This window comes from Dromaius novaehollandiae, chromosome 2 (assembly GCF_036370855.1).
Source record: "Dromaius novaehollandiae isolate bDroNov1 chromosome 2, bDroNov1.hap1, whole genome shotgun sequence".
NCBI lineage: Eukaryota > Metazoa > Chordata > Aves > Casuariiformes > Dromaiidae > Dromaius > Dromaius novaehollandiae.
Window position 1 is genome coordinate 117485344 of NC_088099.1, and position 21949 is coordinate 117507292.

The window sequence follows — 21949 nt, forward strand, 5'->3', positions numbered from 1 at the left end:
GCCACCCTCTCCTAAGGCAATAAGAAATATCTAACTACATTTCTTTCCTCTCTTGCCTTACTGGTATGGGTAACTGGACATTTCTGAGCAGTCCTGTAAATATGATGACTTATAAAAGAAACAATTATTTATGTGAGTAAATGTTTGCAGGTTTGATCCGTTAATCTCTTTAATTAGAGACCACAAAGACCTGGGCTTGCTTTTGCCTCTATGAAAAATGGTAATAAAATTTGTAATGCTGAACCTCTCTAAATGGGTATGGAAAGAGGAAAGGAACATAGTAAGATCATAAACAATGCTAAAGCAAAATCTTAGTCTACATGCATCTGTGTTAAGCTGAACATAGTAAATATATGAGAAATTTTATTACTTCTCCTAAATCAGATTTTATTAAGCCACATGTAGAGGAAATTATTGCTACAGAAGAGACACCTGATCCAAATGAAATCCATACAGTGGAAACAGAAAAGGATACAGAAAACAACCAGCAAGCAGCAAAGGAGACTGATGGGAAGACTACAAAAGCAGAGGTCTTTCTTTAGCCCACAGAAAGCTTGAACAGGCAGGGAAAGAAACCTTGGAAAAAGAGCCTTACATAAAATTATGCTTTTCTTGAATGAAAAATGTAATCTTGTTATGATCCAGATAAGTTCAAGCTGGAATTTCATGGGTGGTAAACTAGCCATATTATTTTAACACAAAAATTTTAGTGTAATAGCTTCACAACTTCAAATGTGTAGTTGTGTTGCACTTATGTCTTGGATTAACGGATTAACTGTATTGCATTCATTTATAAGTGTCCTGATAATTACCCATGTATTGAAATGTGGTTTTAGTTACTAACAAAATCTCCATTAGAAGCAGAGGTTATTAGAATAAATCTAGAACTGACATATTTACTAGTCTGTAAAAAATGTTGGTATCATTTACTTATGTGGATCTGATCATCCATGTATGTAGGTCATGATATTTTGAGGCAGGACCCCCCCCCCCTTATTTTTTCAAGGAAACCATATCGACCAAGTCCTCTTAATACCACATGGGCTGCACTTTTCACCATGACCAATGTGGCCATGGGGAAGATCTCCAGAACAGCACCATCTCATATGGGCAGGGGCACACAGGTGCTCCACACTGGTGATCCAGGTTTCTTTCATCCACACTTGCTTGCAGCAGATCAGACTGGGCTGATATCTGGCCATTTCTTATCACCAAGACTCATATGACTGCTGTTCAGCCCTTTCAACTTCATTAATCCCCTCCCAGCCTTGGTGAGGTACTGTGGATATAATCCATAGAGCATCATTTGGCCCAAATGATCATTTCTCTAATTGAGAATTTTGCTGCAGCAGTCGTATTTCTGCTTCCAGACCTGTCCAACCCATTGTCCTTCTTCGCTCAGTGACTCAGCCCATCACTGAAACAACCACCCCTTCTCCCCCTCACTGGGGTCAGGCACACTCGTTTCTTATAAAGGAGAGGAGTGTGGCTTCATGGTCTGTGTGAGCAAGGACTATATGTAAGCCAAGAATCTCTGCTTTAAGTCATTACCATGTTCATTCACATGTTTGTAAATTGAGGATATATGAAATTACAACTTGTCTGTGAATATTTAGGTATCCTGGTAGAAGCACAGTTCAAACCAAAAAACAGATAGATTAAAAAAAAAGTCAGAATTTCTTTTGATAACCTGCAAGCCAAGCTCAACTTTTTAGTAACTGAAAATTGTTAAATACAAAAAATAAAAATAAGACAATTATCAGGAAATTATTTTTATTAAGTTCAACTCTTAGAAGGCTCAGTCATATCACATTGGCTTTTTCCAGACGGATTACTGATGAAAGGTTATTAAACTCAGCTGACATTTCTGGAGTGTTAGAGCTATGACAAACACGGAAATATTGAAAACACAAGAACAATCAGTTTCTAATCCATCTTTATAGAATTGTTAGCAGGAGAAAAAGACTCTTACTAACATGTAAATGTGCAGCTCCTGAGACACTGACACCCCTGATGGAAAGAAATCCATTTCTTTCAATAAAGCTCTATTCAGTTCTTAAAAATCAATAGAAAGGTTCCTGCTGCCCAAAATGCTAGTTAGATTGCCTGTGTGGAAGCAATTAGAGTAATAATATTTCTGTAAATAATGTGAAGGATTTAAACAATTTGGATGGTCCATTCTGAGTGACAGAAAGAAGAGATGTAAGATGTGAGAGAGAAAAAAATACGTGAAGCAAAACATAGACAGCTACACACAAAAAATGGTGGGAGATACTTAAAATAGAGACTGAAATACAACTAAAATCATGTTACCATCTGCCTCTGTGTTTAATGCATAGAACTTGATTCCACATTGCACTATTCTTGTTTGACATCTATGCATCACAGTTCAAATTAATAGAAAACTGGAGTAGGTCAGCAGTGAACTATACAGATGTAGGTCCCATACAGAAACATAGAAAGGGGTGTTTCCATGCTAGGAGATACTTTAAAGAAAACCTAAATGCATGTAGGTTCTCACACAACTGTAACACCAAATGCTAAATATCCACAGATATGTGAGTACATCATTCTGCCAGAGAGTCTGTCCTTTCAAATGTCACAAAGCTACAGGTTGTTTCATGTAACTTAACCACTCTTTGCCATGGTAATTATTTCAACCTGCCTAACCTCTTTAAAAACCCATCACTTCTTGCAGCTCCTTAGGGACTGCCTCTATCTGATACAGACATCAATGGCAGTGTGTAAATTATAAACAGAATGGATATGACCATTGACAGCTTGATCCGGTTCCTGCAAAATGCCACAGGGGTCTTTTCATTGGTTTTAATAGAAGCTAAACAGGATCTTAGAAGAATATTGTAAAAGTGTCCAAAACCTCAGATTGCAAAGCCCACTCTGTTACCATTGAAGCTAATGGTGGATTTCTTTTTGCTGGTCATTGTAGCAGAATTGGATTTGAGGATTTTGTTGAAAAAAAAAATCACTATTTTCCTGATATTTCTATTAAAACCTGCTGTGAATACTCTTTTTAATTTAAATTAAAATGCACTATCTTTTTTTCTGTTAAATTAGGATGGTTCCTCAAAAGGCTGAAAATAAAGCGTTAACAGTATTGTTCTCCTGGGCACTATTTGCTAGGAAGAAATATACAGTGCTATGCATGGTAAATGAAATACACAAGTAAGCATAGGAAAGATAAAAAATAAAACTTCAAAATTCTCAGTTTGGTTATCTAAGCTGGAGTTGTTCACAAATGTACAACAAAAATTTTGAAAAATAATATTAACAGAATTGTTGAGTATGTTGAAGTTGATCATGTTACCATATTTGAATAAATTTTTTCTTACAACCTAGATGTATAATTTGTATTCCATTCTCCCTGATAAAGTATGAAAATTTGCTTCAACCTCTGTCCATTACATAATGATAGAATGCAAATTATTTCTGAAGCAACAGAACCTCTTATCAAGCACACAGAACTGTTTGACTATATTTAGAATTGGATACTGAGTGTAATGTTTATCTGAAGCGCCACTTCCGGATAATATCTTCTTTTGTCACCTACATATTCCACTCCACACATTACACTTTATATTCAAATTTATAATCCTATTATAAATTTGTCTGCCTGTGGTATAACAACTGAGTTTACAAATGTGAAAAAACTATGGTACACAAGCTATCTTATCTGATCACCTGCAAAAATTATAAAGTCTGTATTTAAAGATGAGAGAAGATGCGAAAAATAGGCTTTGCCTTTCACTGTAGTAAAGGCATTGTGATTATTAGGGTCCTTGAGTTCCTCTGAGAATCAGTTCTGGATTTGTTAGCCAGTTAGTGAGAAAGATCTGTCTGTGGCGAGACTGAAAAACCCTAATTTGAGAATACATAAAGCCCTATTCTTTGCAGCAGCTAGTTGCAAAGCAAGACATAGTCCTTAAACTAATTAGCGTAGGGTGGACCTCTGCTCTGTACTCCTGAACAATAACCATGAAGTGAATGTGCGAACAATTGCCCATTTAAGCTGCACTTACATTGACTGGATGTCTGAAAGAGATCTTTCCACACAACAAGTTCTCTTGTGTTGCTGAAAGGACAGTAAGTTTTAAGAACTGGAGCAAAATGTTGGCTGGGAAAAAGAGCACAGTGCAACAAAAGTTGTAAAGGCAAACATAGTGGAGAGAAACTGCTCTGTTCCACGCACGGTGGAGGAGGTGAAGAGAACAAGTACAGTGCACAGGATGGGAGGGGAACAGACAGCGAGGAGAGGAAGGAAGATGCCAGATCTGACTGCAATCTTTTGCTGGCTTTTTCCTTGTCCTTGCTGCCTTGTAGTCTCACTTCTCCTTTCATTGTGGGAGATGTCCTTTCTGCAATCTTTCTCCTTCTGCAGGTTTTCATATGCTGTGCTTTCCTCCCCTCCTTCTCCACTCGTCACCTTCTAACAGTCCTATTGGATACAGTCATTTTCATATACTGTTTCATCACTCACACTAACATTAGCAGAATAAAAACTCCTACTCAGGCTGTGATTTTGGCAAGGCTGATGATCCCATCCTCTTAACAGGAGGCCTGGAAGCCTATCATAGCTATGAGCGAAAGGTGGTTTGTGAAACACTTGCTAATGATTGATGAAGAATGGAGAAATGTTGCTCATGTGAGACTTGATCTGAAGTGTTGTGTCTTAGTCAAATACCCTAAACCTGTGGCTAGGCCCATCGTCTTCAGTGGGACTGTTGGCATGCTTAAATATTTTGTTGGCTCAGGGTAGAGCTCCTTACAGCCCTGAATCCTTGCTACTAAATTCCCTCATTGTTTCCAGCTACTAAATAGGATTAAAAAAAAATGCTCCATGCATTCATAATGTCATTTTTTAAAATAAGCCATTCTTCTGCTTGTCTCAGAGAAGTTAGTGAAGCACTACTGAGAGGAGACCTGGTAGTCATGGTGGAGACACAGAGGAATCTCTGAGATTTACTCCCTGTAAGATATAAAGTACATAGTCTAAACAACAATAAAAAAATAGTGTAAGTATTGACATAAGGGATACCCTGATTGTTGTAATATGAGCTGTGCTGGTTGTGGTTATGAAATAAGTGCATTGCTCCAATGCTCTTTGGGTGTTGTGTGCATATAAAAAAAGCAAAATGACATCAAAATAGTGTCATCATTGGTGCCAGCCTTTTTGCCTTATGTGGACCAAGACGTTTTTTTTTTAATTGCTGCAAGAACTGATCAAGATGCCAATTTTCCTTTCACCTACCAGAGTCAGCAACACACAGAGCGCACAGGAGCCAAGCCAAGCTGGGGGCTGGATGGTATCTGTGTCCCTACACTTACGGCTCTTTATTTTAATGGCTGCAGAACCACAGGTTTCTCTGAGACTCCACCCAACCCATGCTTAGCATCCTATATCCTTCTAGACCAGTGATCTACCCCTGCCACTAGCCTGCTGAGGACCCTTTATCCTTTCTTGCCTAGCCACAAGCAGGCTACCCCTCAAACATTACTGCTGCTAGACACCATCTCACAGCTGAACAGCCACTAATTTACATATAGCATTAAGTAACAAGCTTTCAAATTACTTTCCCTCCTCCCTCACACACACAAAAAAATTGTAAGCAGTTGCTCTCATCGCGCCTTCCCTGGTCCCTGGGGGGCACAAATAAAACTAACATATGTGAAGAAAAAAAATTGGCATAAATGAGATGGCATGCTTCTGGAAGCCTGGAGGCCATGGTTTAGCTACCAGTGAGTTACAGTTCAACAAGGATTGCAAATCACACATAGATATAGAAAGAGAGACCCTATCAACACCTGTGGGTGTACAACTCCACATGATCAGAATGGAAACAAACCTCACTTACATAGTTGTGGAAAATACAAGACATTTTTATAGCTTGATTTTAATCTTTTATGTGTAAGTGGAAAAGAGGAGTAGAGAATATGAAAAGAAAATATTGAAGACTGTCTACATCTGTAGCCTTCTGATTGTCTGGAAGTGATAATTCTGGAATGGAGAAGGTTACCTAATTGCAAGACATTGTGTTTTCAAACAGATACCCTTTTAATCAGAGGCCTGAAATAAATAGAAAAGGTATGACTTAACAATTAGTTACTCCTCTTCAAGTAAAGATTTTTCTGTCACCTAAGAAGCTCATCTGCTTTTGGATTAATTTTATAATAGAATCTAGCTTAGAATTGATATTTGCAGACATATGATAGATTTAGCCCCTATCTCTTTTCTCGCTGCAAGGCCTGTCTGGTACTGGAAAGAGATTCTCCTCAACTGGAAATCACTCACTGTTATGACTAGCAAAGACAAGATAATAGGAACACAAATAAAACATAGTCTGTCCGAGCAACTGCTGCTTTGGTTACCCTCACAAACTAAGGAACTCAGATGCCAGATAAGGAACTCAGTAAAGAAGGGAAGTGATCTATTATGAATGCTTTGCTTTTATAAAGCTGAGGGATGGACTGTGTTTGGGACAGATATTATACTAACATAGCTGGGTTATTATTATTATGATATTATATTCAAACGGGAGGCCTCCTTCGAAAACTGCAGCAGCTGAAACAAGGTTTCATTGAAGGGAGAAAAATTGCCCCATGAGTTTGTGTTGCATCTATGTATCTGGGGCCCTAGAAGGTGTTCAAAATTGATTCTAAATGTATGACGGGACAGTAACATTATCAAAATGAGCAGGTGTGAAATTTGACCTTTTATTCTTTTTACATATATATAATGTACTTGCAGTATCCATGTAATTCTGTGCTTGTGTCTTCATGAACCACTTCCTTCACAAATGCAGCCTGCATGTTATGCAAGGATAGATTTTAGTTCCATGCTCAACGGGATTTAAATGTATTATTTGCAAATAAGCAAACTCAATGACTATAATCTTTTATGCAGCTTGTACCAGGACGTAGAGATGAATACACACATTTTCTTATCCATTTGCAGGATTGGTACAAAGGAGTTTCAAGAGAGCCTTCTGAGGTACATGGACTATCAGAGTAAACTGTTTGCACACATCTTTGTGTGCTAATATGTCATTTTTGTCAGCTGCATTGAATCTATGTTAACTAGCCTGTTTTCTTAAGTGGCAATCATTTAAGTATAAAACCTATGTGAAAGCCCAAAATGGCTCTAATACCAAGGGGCACAAAACCCACTTTTCACAAAAATCCAGGAGACAGATTGATAAAAAAATAATTGGTAGGCAAACAAAAAGTATATTAAAATAAAGTAGCAACATGGTCTAGTGATTAAGCACTGAATTCAGATTCAAGGGAGCTAGGCTGTATTTCCAGTTATGCTATTTCACCTTTCCTCTCTTTTTCTTTCCTGTTTATATTCTAAATTATTTCGGATAATCCTGTATTTGAGACATACTATGTCTCAATATCAGCTGAGGCCTCCAGACAATAGCGTGATTCAAGTAAATAATAATAATTACTCGAGTAAATAATAATACGTAATCAAGCAAACTTCACTGAACAGTGGCATGAATCACAACAGCACTGGGTCCCGGTGAGGCGGCTCACCACAGCTGCCACATCGACCCCCTTCATCCCCGCACAACTCAGAACATAACTGCTGCTGCTGCCGCGGGCACCCCGCGGCGAACGCCACCCCCACGCAGCGCCGGGCGGCCCCTCCGGGCAACGGTCGCGCAACGGCCGCGCACGCGCGCCGGCGCCCCGCCGTGCGCCGGCCACGCGCTCCCGCCCCGCCCCCTCCAGCGGTCACGTGGCGCGGGGGGGGCGGGAGGGAGCGAGGCCGCTCGGCGGGGCTTGGCGCGCGCGTGCCCGCCCGTCGCCTCGGCCCCGCCGCCGGTTGCAGCGCGCACGCGGGCTGGCGTGCACGCGCGAGCGAGCTGCACCAACGGCAGCCGCTTGGCGCAGTTCGCATCCAGCCGGGCGGTGCTTCCCCTTCTCCTCCTTCCCCGTCCTCTCCCCGCTCCCCCCTCGCCCTTTTCTTTTCCCTGCCTGTCTCCGTCCATTCACCCGCCCATCCATCCATCCATCCATCCATCCATCCATCCATCCATCCTCCCTCCCTCCCTCCTTCCCCAGGCTGGCGCCGGCCCTGCCTGGCCTCGCCCGAGGTAAGCGAGAAGGGCCGCTGCCGCCAAGTCGGCTCGGGGAGGGGGCGCGCACGGCGGCGGTGTGTGTGAAGGTGCGAAGCGGGGGCAGTGAGCGAGCCCGCGGGGCGGCGTCCCCTGCCCCGGGTGTCGGGCTGGCGCTGCCCCCCTCCCTCCCTCCGCGCCATCCCCGTGCGGGGCTCTGGGGCGGGTGCCCGCGCGCGCCCCAGAGCAACGGCCGTTGGGCCCCTCCCCCGCCCCCTCACCCCCCCAACGGCCGCTCGAGAGCGCGTGGCCGGGTAGCGCTGGCGGTTGGAGCCGAGGCCGGCGGTTGTGCCCGCTCCGCCGCCGCCAGCCCTGCGCTCCCCGCAGCCCCGGCCGGGCGCAGAGGAGCCAGGCTGCCCTCGGTGCTTTGCTGCTGTGCGCGTTTGGAGGGAAGGGGGAGGCAGTCCTCCCTTCCTCTCGCTGCCAGAAGGATCTGGCACAGCGGGGAGGACTCTGCCTGCCCTGCTGGCAAGAGCCGGGTGATCTCTGGAAGTGCCTCCCAGCCCCCGTGGTGACATGAGGGCGGTGTACCGTTTTGAAGCGCCGATTTTATTGGGTCTGCTTAACGTTGCAGCTCTCGATTTTAAAAGCCGTGATACGTGCCTCGCTGCCCTGGCTCCTTCCATTTCACGGATATGAATTTCTTAGGTTGCTTCTGTTAACTTGCTTAGCTGCAGGGCATTGGTTTGGGGCTTGTTTTTTCTGTGTATCCGTCCTAGTAGAGGGAGTGTGAAGTGTTAATCACTCGAAGTACACTGCCTGCGCTCTTTGTGTATGCATTTAAGTTTTTGCCAAGTGCCCGTCTAAGTTATTTTGTGTGAAGTGCATTTTTCCACTCGTGGTTACTGAGTGCATGTCGGAGACGTCAATGGTTTGTAACAGAGCTAGGCAATATGCTGTTCAAACATGTGCATTTTCATCCAGCAAAATGATGCAATAAATTTACCTGTGCTTTGCCTGTAGTTAATGTGTTCTCACAGGTGCAGTTGGGCTAGTTGTTCAAAAGGTGATCTACACACTGTCTGCTTTTGCAAACAAAAATTCATTGCTCTTCTGAGAATGCATTTATTAGCCATATCCCATAATGGGTACTATTTTAGGATCCATTCTAAGGGGAAGAAGGTAATACACAATCCTGCAGAACTCAGTAATTTTTGAAAACTTTATAACAGTGTTTCTCAGGACAGTTTTGAATACTGTATTTTTAATGTTTACAAAATACACTGGAAGAGATAAAATGTGTTGTTATATGCATTTTAAGAAGGTACAGGTGCTCATTAGTCAAAATGAAAAATCAGAAGCCCCCAAACTCTTTCATTTTGTATTACAGAAAGTGAGGGCAAGGCAGTCAGTATAGCCAAGGCTCATTCTGATGTTACTCTGTTTACATGCATACGTAATCATAGTTTATATGTACACTAGGAAGAATATACATGAATGTGGACAATTTCCCACTTCCTACAAAAAAAGAAATCAAGGAGGAGGAACTCTTTTGAGTGGGGTGAAGGAACGATCTGTGAGGTGCTCTTTAAAAACATATTACTACTATGGAGTAGAATATTAGAACTGGTAAGCTGTCTCTAAATGATCATGGTCACTCAGGATGTCAGGGAGTTTGAGTAAAATGCTACATTATCTGGTATTTTTCACTGAACAGTGCTGAAAGGCTGTGGTAAGCAACTGCAGTATAAATTATTAAGCTTATAGCATAGCTCTTTCGTTAAATGTATTAAAATATGTTTTTCGATGGCCTCCAAAACAGTGGTGTATGAACTTGGATCTTTCTTATTCATAGTACTTAATATTTCAGATTGTTGCAAAGTTAACTTTTTTGTTTTCATAAACTGGAAAAAAGTACATTTGAAACATTCTAGGATCATAGTGTAGAGAACTTCTTGTCCTCTCTTTCTACTTCCAGCTTTTTTTTTTTCATTCCTGTGAAGTCATGATGAAGTATGGTGATATGTAAACTGCACTTATTGCACTTGACATATCCTTATTTATCTTAAGGGCCAGAGACACCAAACAGTGGCCCTTCTTTGCATTACATGATTTTTGACTCTGTCTCTGCCCCAGAGAACTGGCAATCTAATTAGATCAGATCAAGTTGCTGGTAGTGGAAATAAGTATTTTGTTCAAAGCCACACAGGGAACCTCTGTCAAAGCTAGAAATTAAATTAGTTGAATTTCTTTTCCTGAAAGATGTTCACTTGGTTAATACTGCAGGTTGGAATTTTCTTCTTTTTCCATCTTCTAAGTTTTAAGTGCAGGATCACAGCATGTGGGGAAAATGGAGAGACAGCTCTTGATGTGATCATAGAATATCTGTGCTGAATTAGAACACTTCTATTCTTTTCTTTTTCCTTTTTTTGGTAAAATAACTTTGGCTTATATAAAAATAACTTTTACTCATTGCTTATATCATGAATTGCAAATACATTATATGTAACAGTCTGAAAGGCATAAAAGGACACTTATGGTGTCAGGTTCAGTACCGCATAGTAAGGCCATCTACATTGAAAAGCTGCTGAATTTATACAAAATAGTGGGTGATATGTTTATGATCAGATGCTAGTTTAAGCCATATGTGTTAGATGTGTTCATACAGTATTAGGCAAATTCTCAGAATGTATTCATTCTCCAAATGTATTCATACTCAAAAGTACTGCGTGTAACATGCTGTGTCCCAATGATTCTTATATCTGGCAGTGTTAGTCAGGAGTACTTACTCTATGAACTTTTGATGTGATTTAAGTTGTATTTCAAGATTCTACAACAATACAAAGATCACCTCTGTAAATATCTTAGTTAAGTAGGTATGCACAGAATTAAAAAATTGTAACTAGAATTATCCACTTCAAGCATAGTAAAAATGTATCCGCCATTGCAAAAATTGTTTCGTTTAAAAATGAGAGGGTAGCTAGGCGAAATAAAAACTCATCTTGGTTGTTACAAACGTTCTTGTACTTAGTACCATTAGCGCTTACGTTTCTGTTTGTGCAACCAGGATATTTTGATCTGAAACTGTCATGTCAAGTCAGAATATCTCAGTATTTGAGGACCCTGTTTTTGTGGAGGGATGGAGGGTGGTGGTGGGAAAGGATTAATGTTTCTTTAAAAAAATCTTAAAGGGAAACACAGAAATTTAATATTTTCTTGTGTTTGTACTTCAAGGGAATTTTGAAGTAAACTTCAAGCTTCTCCTTCCTAGTAAAATATTTTATTGTTATCAGTTTTTCAGCTTTGTAGTAATGTCAGCTGACAACCTGCAATAACCACCAGAAGTTGTCTTGAGTCATTCAGTGCTTTTTCCAAAGCTAAGGGAGACCTCCTTATTGCTACCAGCTGTACTGAGTGAAGGCATAAGAATTTTAGTGGAAAAATTAGTCCCTTTCTTTATCCAAAATTCTTAAGTTCAAGATCAGAGATTTAAAGTATTGTAAGTAATGTGGTGCACTGGAGACTTTTCTATTATTAAAGTCAGCACATGCTAAGCCAATCTTAGGCTGTGTCTTTAGACTTACTAGTCTTTTCAGACTGTATAACTGTCTTCTCAGGAAATGTACTTGTTCTGGGTTGATGGTTATCAAAGGCCTTTTGAAGGAAATATGTAAAGGACTCTTTGCAAGGTTCTTGCAAAGAAACTTCTCAAATAATGAATCGTAGCTTGGATTCCATTATAAATGAGATAAATTCTCTCTCACTTGACTAATGATAGAGTTTAGTTTGATATGCGAACTGAAGCATAGTGATTTTTTAAAAAATTATCTTGGTCATCACTTAATGCCTTTCATTCCCCAGACAAGAAGTGTGTGTGTTAGCAGAAATAAGGAATCTGTGAAGCTGCTTTTGACAGGTTTGTAGTGTCCCATATAGATGGTGCAGACATGCTACCGTATGCTAAGGGTGAACAGGCATATCTTTCAGACAGACATGACTTTGCATTCATTAAAACTTGATCAGTAATACAAATAGCTTTTGTTTTATGAATGAGTAAGCATATGCTACTTTGCTCAGCTATATCTAATTTTCCGCATTCCAATATCTCAATGCTATCAATACCTTTGCGTGGGAATTCTGGACGCCTAGCATTTTTACTTCATTTTCTGATAAAATAGCAAAGTCTTATATGCAGATTAAATTTGTGGATTTTTTTCTACTTGGTACCTGTGCAGCAGTTCAAATAACAATAATGAGAATGTACCAAATAAGGAAGTTCTCCTGTTTATATACACGATATTAAAATTAAGGATTTAGAACTTTTGGGGTATGCCTTATATCTGTTTCTCAGAATAAGTATATTTTTGGGGAATTTCTTGTCAACCTGAAGATATGTCCTAGTCCTGTATCTTATAGTCATGTATCCATGCTGAAGGTAATCACATTATTCACTGCTAAGAATTCAGGATGTTTTTCATACTTAAATATGAATGGATGTGTTCTTTTGCGCCCCCCCCCCCCCCCCCGCCTTTTTGTTTAATGCTAGAAGCATGAAAGAAAGTGTAAATTGACCTGAGGTCCATGGCAAGAAACTTTAGTTTTATGGAAAATGCAGATAGGTAAGGGATTGCTCATTAGGGAGGTGCTTTGTGATTTTTAGAAATATACAAGTAAAGCTTCATCTGCTTCTTCCAGCTCATGTAAAAATGAGACAGATGGAATTTGTATTTGGAAACTTTGGTTTCTGTTATATGTTTCTGGAAGGAAGTTCAACCAAGGATGATATGGCTGTAGAAGAGTCTGTGCAGCTGGAAATAAATATCTGTCAAGGCATGGCAGATGACTTCTGTGGGATATGCCCATGCAGGTTCTGAAGAAGTGCAGTCTTGATGTAGCCAGTTACTACTTCTCAGTAACTTGAAGGACATTGAGGTTTATGTGCGCCTAAGAACTTGTGTGTGCATATAACTTAAGGTTTTTTTAGATTGAACTGATCATTTTATTGATAAACTCATTGTTTTGACTCTTACTAAAGTATTATTTGTTCTCACTGCAGTTCCTTTATAAACAAAAAAGTTACTTAAAAAGACTGAAGAAAAGGCTTATGTTTAAAAACAAGCAAGGGTGTGCTAATACTGAAATCAGAGGATTCAGAATAGATCCTACAGATGTATCTGGTGAGACATTACAAAAGTGACAAGCCCGAGCAAACTGTGGATTTTTCTTTTCCTGCTATTATATTTTTTTCTTACTGATCTGAAAATATTTCAGTTGAACTGAAAAATATTCGTAGTTGAATGCCTCTTGATTTTATTTGATGAGAGATCCTGCAGGGATCAAATTTAGCATCTTGCTTTGCAGATGGAAAACTAGACATTTGATTTTATTCTGTTTTAATCACACCAGTTTAGAGGTCAGTGCATTGCTTTTGTATCAGTAGTGTTTCTCTAATATCTGTTAACTGCTTGGATTGTTGTACCATGCTATAATTGCTTGTGATAGGGTTTTTTCTTTATTTTTATATATTTTTTTGAACAGCTGGTAATGATAATGGAAGCAGGTAACACTGCCTATTCATTTTGTTCAGCATTTTTAAGTAGAACTTGATTTTTAGTAGCATGTAACTTTGCTAAAATGGAAAATTTCATCCCATATAATTATATATTGGGCATCTTCACCCTTTATAGGGAGAATTTTAGCAAATATATTCTTTTTTTTTTCTTTCTTTTTTTTTTTTTAATAAGAGTTGAAACTTCATGATATGTTTTCTCTGTACTAGAGGAAAAACTCTAGCTGTTTTCTCCTAGAAAACTCCTGGTATTCCCCTCCATAGGGATCTGAGACAGATGGTCTTTATTCAGGATGTCTTCTGTTATTCATTTGTAAATTTATTTGAATTCAGCAAAGTGATTAGCCTTTGAAATAGGCTTAAAAGTCCATGATGGGTACGGATAGACCTTTGCAGTTAGCTGTGACAGGGTCGCTGATGCTGTACTGAATGTGTTTTATCCCCAGATGGACAGACCAGAGGTTTATTTCCAGTTTCAGTAGGTGGATGCTTCAGGCCAGGGCTAGCATCAAGAACTTGGATGCAGGAATTTATTTATTTTCATGCACTAGTTACATTTGTCTTTAGGGTGAAAAGTGGTAAAGTGCCTGATTCTTCTTTATATATTTTGAAAATCAGACTGACTGAAAACAAGGGTCACGGAATTTAGGGTTCAAAATCGAGGCTTGGGGGGAAAAGTCCTTTTCCAGTGAAAGTATGAGGTGTGGGACTGAACTGTCATATTTAAGAGTTAGTTGATGTGGAAAGGAAAAGGGTTTTGGACAGAATGGAGTGAAGAAGACAAATGGGATATAGGGCCTGTCAAAGTGAACTAGGATCTTCTGAGCAATGAAACCTGGCATTGAGGGGTAAAATAAGACAAGGAGCCAAGGGTGAAGAGGAGACAGGTTGGTGTCATCAAGCTTGAGGAGTTAGTGCAATGGAAGAGATGGTATGTGTGCTCGTTTGCCTGTCTATAATGAATCTTAGCATACTGAGATTCTGACTTGCTCCTTTTGCTAGCAGAAATCAAGTGAATGTCTCTGAGCTGTGTGGAGACAACCTGTGCCAGTTGTCTGTTTTAACCGACGTGGTAGGGGTCATTGCGGTACACCCACAGATTCCAGGCCTCTTGAAGATGTAGGTAGTATTGAAATCATTATCCTCTCTCTTTGAGAAAATTCCTAGGCTTCAAAGAAGGAAGGGGGGGAATCCCCACTTTAGAACATTCATTTGGACAGTAGTTTAGTGAAAAGTTGGATGAAGGATGTCCCATGTTTGTTTATGTATTATGATTTGTTAATTACAGAATGATAGATGTATCTCATTCACAGCAAATTTACCCCAATCTGTGAGTGAATTGTGACTGTGTACTGATAGAAGCTGATGTCTGTAGGATTTCTGCTTCCTTCCTACCAGAACTTAGAAGGACATATAGAGGTGAAAGCTGGAGAAAGAAGTCCTGTAGCCACGCTTCTTCAGCAGTTCCTATACAGTACAATCAAATCACTTAAATGAAGTTTTCATAGGCAATCAGATTTTTTTTTTTTTTTTTTTTTTTTTTTTTTTTTTGTAATCAACTAGGGTATGTAAATCTGATTTGCAGCTACAAATAAAGCCTATGGAAACAATGTTTTGAATATATAAAGAGGTAAAGAATGCAAGAAAACTCTGGAAGGTCAAGTTTTAACTGTGCTAAAATAAAATATGTATTTTTAATTCTTAATCTCTTGGCTAGAGCTCTCTATTGTCTAGGTGAAAAAAATGGTACTGCATTTCTCTGGCATGCTGTAAAAAGAAATGGATGTGCTCCAGTATGTTATGAAGGTTACTGTAGAAAAATACCACTTTAAAATGAAGTCATACTTTGTATTGGGTTTTTGACTAATGTGCAAGGAGAAAGATGTGTAGCCCCACACAGAGTAGTGAAGAGAATATAGGACGTTGACTGATGTCTGTCAGCAGTGTTCCCTTCCGTGAGGCTAATGAAGAAACTCGTGTGCTTTCTGGGGCTAAACCACAGTAAATTCTGCTCGCACCAAAGAGCTGGACTACGGTTGCATGGAAAACATCACTTCTAATACTTTCTAAATTTGGGGTATTTGCTTTTGAAAACTGAAGCTAATTTTCCTGTGTGACTTGTAAGTAAATAACATTGTACTTACAAACAAACTTACTTGGGGGCAATTACATTTTATTTAGCTTATTAATACTGAGAAATAAAAGCCAAGGAGGTTTATTAAGTGTGTGAAACTTATTACCTGTCTAAATCCTATCTTACTGCTGGTGCTGAGAAATTAATGCTGTTATTGCGATTTTGTCTATTCCAGAAAGACTGTCTTCAAAAGCATTTTTAGAAACTGAAGAAATTAATGTCAATGAATATCGACATACTGAAATACTGAACAATTTTAAAGTATAACAGATATGACAGAAAACTGTACACAAAAAATAACATAAAGCTAAGTCAAAAGTGTTTGAAAAGAATCAGTATCTTAGAAAGCTGATTAGCACTCTGCTTATAAACTTCCCTTCTTCCCATATTTTAATGGAATACACATGATACGGACAAGAATGGTGAACAAGAAGAGGAAATTTGTGTCGTAGTTGTTATTCTTAATATCTTATCAACAAATGTCACATCTGTGCTAATGAAACCAGTAACTTTTCCTGTGAAGAGCCACATTAAATGTAAACTTGTTCAGTATGTAAAGGAAGCTCCCAGTAACAGTTTATTGTAACCTCACTGCAGATGTAGCAATTCCAACACTCGGTTTAGGAGTTTGTCATCAAGACTGATTTAATTTTGGCCTTGGGTGTAGTCCTTGTATTATTTTAGAAATCCAGAAGCCATTTGGTTGCATCCAATAGGTGATTCTCTGTCCCTGCATCAGAGTTTAAAGTATCAATTAAGAAAACTTCTTAGAGGAGGACTGAGTGAAGGTGGTTGAAGAATCCTAGTCTGTCTGTTTTCTTTCCTAATTCAAGGAGTAGACCTGCACAGTCTTACGTAGCAGACACAAAGTAACATGGGGGGCAGGGAGAGAAAATGCCTGTGTTTAAGCTAATGAAAGAACTGTGGAAGAACGTGTCTATGTTAAGGAAATATAATATTTCCTTAGCAAATGGTTCTCAGCCAATATGTCTCCCATTTCTAGATTTCAAGGGTAGAACTATTTCTTTATAATACTGTGCTTCCTCAGTTATATCACATAGCCATGATATTATTTAGAAAAGAAATGCTATTTTAAAATTCATCAGATTAAAAATTATTTTTTATTCTCAGTCATGGAACTAGGTATACAGTAAACTCATATGCATTGTCTGCACAGCCAAATTATACTGCATTAACAATTTGATTTAAATAAAATAGGAAAATTTCCATAGGAATTTCCAAGAGGAAAAAGTGGTTATTTTGATGTACCTTATTTTTGTATGTTTTTAGTATAAACTTTGCACCAGAATAGTTATCACTTTCCCCTTTCAAAATAGCATTGTAACAGTCTGGGGGAAAAAAAAAATTGGCCCCAATTTTCACAAATAGCAAACCTTGAACCGTCATCAGATTTGTCCTGTAAAATTTGCAAAGCTAGCCTGGTGAAACTGTCAGCAGAGGCAGCAGGGAGCACAGAGTGGCAGCTGGCATTTGTTAATTCTGTGTGCTGCTGGCTGAACAAGAACTTCCAATGTTGCTACAGGTGGTGGAGTTGTAGCAGTGGTGTGAAAAGCCATGTCCACATTAGCTCACTCGGAGACTTAAGAATCATTAACTAAATCCCTGTTTCTTTCTGTGGAAGCTTCGCTGAAAGTCATGTGACTTAGCGTATATACAAGATCATTACCTATCAGTGCAAACATATGGTAAAGTCTGTCCATGTTATTGCTTATCTCAGAGAGTGCAAAGGGGCTGTGACATTTCAAGCAAAGCCTATTGGTGAGGGAGTTTCTATGTGAGTTTTCTTAAAGAAGCACTTCCTTTTTGATCATAACCTTGTGTGGGAAAGCATACCAAACATTTCTCTCTAAGAGACTACAGACAAGAAGATTTACATAATTCTTCTGCCTCTATGAAAAGAGAAGAAATGCTGATACAACATTACATTATGACTGTAAGCTGTGTATTTACCTGGACTATGGAGAGTTAGTTTGCTGGGGTTTGAGATGCATTTCTCAGAGAAGCATCATTTTGAAGATAACTTCAGTGGAAGTGTTATTGCTGCCCATGAGAGGGTTCCTTCTGGAATCTTGGTGAGTTTGACGTATTTATTGCAAAGTATGGGTTTATCATTCCCTATAACATAATTAAAATATTTAGCAATCTACTGCCTGTGCTTAATACTACATGGAAAACTTTAATTAGGTGTTTAGCAGACTTGCTTTGTTTCCCATTTTTGTTCTGTAACTGCTGTGTGCGGTGCTAGGAACAATCCTAAACCACACTTAAAATGTTTACTTAAGAGCAAAGATGTCTTTTTTTTTTTTTTTTTTTTTTTGGACAAGTAGTCCTGGTGTGACAGTGGTCCTGTTTTATACATTCATTTTTTTCCTCTGGTACTTTTAGGATACAAAACAAAAATTAGTAAAATGCTTGACATAAAATCTGGTTAATCAAAGCTCTTTCTTCATAAATGCATATACTTGAAAATATAGGCAAGAAAAGATAAATTGAGGAAAATCAAGGCTATACTTGATTTGTGTTTTGCCTTTCTGCCTGATCTCTTAAAACAAATGCAACTTCACTGTTTACATCATGTAGTATTAGACTACCTTTTAATCTAAATGTAACTCAAAATAAATTGGATATATTAATACTCTGTTGTAAGCTAAGATCTACATTTAAGTAACTTTTTTACAGTGACAGTTGAAATTCATGCCTGCTAAAACTGTTTTGCTGTAGAGCAAAAACATCTGATAGCTTGCCTCTGAGTAACATGCACTATTTTTCTAATGTTGTTGAGCCAGGCATTTGTAGTGATCAGTACAAGGCACTGCAGTCAACTATTGGAGACTGGATTAAGTTAGAAGGGTAGACCTGTATCAAGCATGCTGGCTTTCAGAATGAAAAAAAGAAAACAGCTTACCTTTGCTAAAGCAGTGCTCCAAATGCACAGAAAACACAAGTTTGTGGACAGTCTTTTGACTGTTCTGTGCTGGCATATGGGTATTCCCAAAGAATGTAAAAGAAATTATTCAGGAAAACACACTGGTTTTGTAGTAGCCAAAAGTAATGTCTTTGCTTAATATTACATGGATAAAATCTCTCCACAAAAGGTCCATCTCAAGTTATATAAATATGAGCATTTTCTGGTGATTGATTTTGAAAATTTAATTTGGATATCTGTTGTGTAGAATGTGTTAGACACTTAATCTGAGCTGTAGTGCTGTGTAATCATTATTTCTGAGAGCTAGTCTGTTCCTCATCTTACAGCATGAGGAATCAGCTAACATATGCAGGGTTAATTTTAATTAGACTGATTCCAGTATTTTAGAGATACAGACACACAATTTTATTTTTTGCTTTTGAACTTCCAAAGTAAATATTTTCTTTCCTTATTTTGTATTTACTTTTATCTTCTCAAGAAAAAAAAAGCTTCAGTTTCTGTTTTTTGCTCTATGATGGCTTCTTGCCAGAAAAAAATCTTTCTTTATGATATAAGATAGTGCCTTCCTCCTTCCCACTTACAGTTGCACTTATTTTAGTCATATTAATATTTTTATCTTGTAAACTGGTAAGTATTGCTTAAACATTCAAAAATCAATCTCTCTGGTGCCCTTAAAGTCACAAAAACTTTTTTTTTGCTGTGGGCGCTTGGCTATTCCTTGGGCTTTTGGTTTGCTATCCAAGAAGAATAAGTAGTACTGAGCTAACTCAGTTTTAGCTTTTACCCAGAGTTCTGGAATTTGACTGCATCAGGTAATGTGTATACTCTGAATATCAAAATAAATAAAATTTAGAAGCCAAATAACATTGGCTTAACTTGTCTTTTCCATCAGACTTCTATCTTGAATTGCAGAATGGGAAATTGGCATGCTTTTTAGGTTCTTGTAGCAGGTTATGAAGGTAAATTGCTGTCAGCTTCTCTCTGCTTTCAGGCTTAAAAAAAAATTTGTTAAAAATGTCATTGCTCCGAAATAACTAAGGGAGTGTTATCTAGGAAGTTCTTTGCCTTGCCTCTTAATCTGTGATCCGAGGTATTTCTATCACATTTGCAAGAATTAACACAATGATAGTTCACATTGCTGCTATTTTTAGTCAAATTCAGCACCACTCACTTCAAGCTTTCAAAAAGTATACAATAAAACTTAAAGCAAAAAACTAAACTTTAAAATCTCCTAGCTGGTTTTCCCTTGCATTTGAGCTAAATGTAACATCTCATCTTTCTCAAGTATATATTGACATTTTATTTCTAATTGAACATTTGCTTGCAACAGTTTTGACCTTCTTCAGTAGCAAATATTTTATCACACAAATTGAACCATTACATTAAGAGCTGAACTTTTATTATGCGGTTATGTTCTTGCAATTTTTTGTTGTTGTTTTTGAAAAGGAAAATATGCATCAATAAAGCTGAATAAAACCTTCTAAGTTCTGATATAGCTTACCCCTCCCCCCCCCAATGCATGGCTCTGCCTTTGCAGGTAGCGCTTTTCAGTTTTAACTGCTCTGTGGCTAGATGTTATGTAGGGCTAGCAAGCTACTTATTTCTGGAAGATGCTTTGTAAGCCTTATTTTACACAAATCTACTAAAGTACCGCCACTTCCAATGTATGCAGCACATGTTTGGTCCTTTTTTCCCCCGCGCCTTTTTTCTGGTAGTGCCTTCACTGTACAAAAGTGGGAACTCCTTCTGACTGTGGTCTGGATAATAGATATTTAGATAATATCTAAATCCTTCTCTATGAATTAATAGTACAACAAAAAATAAAACTACAACCTGATAGGCAATAATATAAATTAATGTCTGATTTAGAATTTTATTTACTGACAATGTACAAGACAACATTTGCTGTAAAACATAGGTCGTAAAGAGCTACTTTCTTTATAATCTTGTTTTTAATACTTAATAGGTTCAAAGGTTCATAACTTTTTCATACACAGAGATTGTATTATTTTCATGTGATCATAAAAGTGGCTTTCTGTGAGCTAGACAAATGTAACTGAGAGCTATTAAAGAAATAACTTTTCTTCCTGGAAGAGGAGAGTATATATATGCCAGGTGAATGTTTTCAGTCCTGTGAGTTTTTTGGGTGGTTTGCTGTGGTCAGGTAAGGTCAGTTACCATATCTGTGAGGAAATCTAGAATATTTATCAATTGAACTCAGTTCTTAGCTGCTGGTATGATACTCTGATCCTTTAAATACTTGCTACTCAAATGATAGAAATGTCTTGCTAATGTTCATTTTTCAAGTCCTGTTCACTGAAATGAAATATAAAGATTGGAGATTCTGTTAAGAACTCCTGTTCCTGATTGTGCCAAACATTTCTAACAATTTCAATCTTTTTGGCATTTTGAAATCAACTTTTCTATGTAAAGCAATACAATGAGAGCCTCACTGGAAGTGGCCAAAGGGTAGCCATGAATCAGAACAGACTGTGCATCAGAGAATTTTCCCCTTAACTTAGAATATGATTTGGCTGTCAGTGTACAGGAGGAATAATTGTTTAAACAGTAAAACAGCGATATTGCTGCTTTCCTGTCTTGGGTTACAGTTCCATGTGATGCAGAAAATAATAGCTCACTTGTCAAAAGGAAGATGTTCAGTTCCCTGCTGCGGCCTTTTCTTCCAGCTTTCTGGTGCTGCAGCATGCCTCACAACTATCTGGTGTTCAACATGCTCATCTTTGTGAGCTGATCTAATTTACTAACCCAGTGTAAGAAAAACATGGGTGGTCTTCTGCCAGCTGTGTCAGTGAGCTAAAGTCAGTTCATTAAAAGGGTATGATGAGGAAAGAATGAAGTGGGACCTCCCCTTTTTGGCAAGAATGAGCTGCTATTTCAACTCAAAACATCTCTGTTAGCAAGCAGTCAACTTTGTAGTTCTGTATGAAACTGCTTAGAGATTAAACTGAATTTTATTACTTACTAAGCAGTGTTGATAGTGAGTCCATTCAGCTGATGTCATTTGTCACGCTCTGATAGCCTATTCTTTTTGTCTTCATCAACCAGTAGAAAAGCTACTACAGAAAAATTCTCTTGCATGTTTACTAGCATAGTAATTCTGCAGATAATTTCAAAAGAGTTTTAAATCTGGATAGGCAAGCCCCCATCTCCTCTTTAAAATCTTGAGGAGAGGTAGGAACATTTTTTTCCAAAATCTAAAT

The 21949-nt window shown here is 38.4% G+C and overlaps 1 protein-coding gene across 6 annotated transcripts in view; it reads left to right on the top strand.

Annotated features, from left to right (window-relative positions):
• The first annotated feature begins 8001 nt into the window (after window positions 1–8001).
• LPIN2 (lipin 2) overlaps window positions 8002–21949 on the top strand; it is a 45695-nt gene continuing 31747 nt past the window's right edge. For 2 of the 6 annotated variants that reach the window (XM_064507254.1, XM_026122840.2), the window contains exon 1: window positions 17298–17874. Coding sequence is in view for 2 of the 6 variants with exons in the window: in XM_064507256.1 (XP_064363326.1) it covers window positions 17788–17874 (87 nt within the window). In the remaining 4 variants the exon portion in view is untranslated. Of the gene's footprint in view, window positions 8118–17293; window positions 17875–21949 lie in introns of those variants that run through there. The other 4 variants (XM_026122842.2, XM_026122841.2, XM_064507256.1 and 1 more) reach the window with 4 other exon arrangements.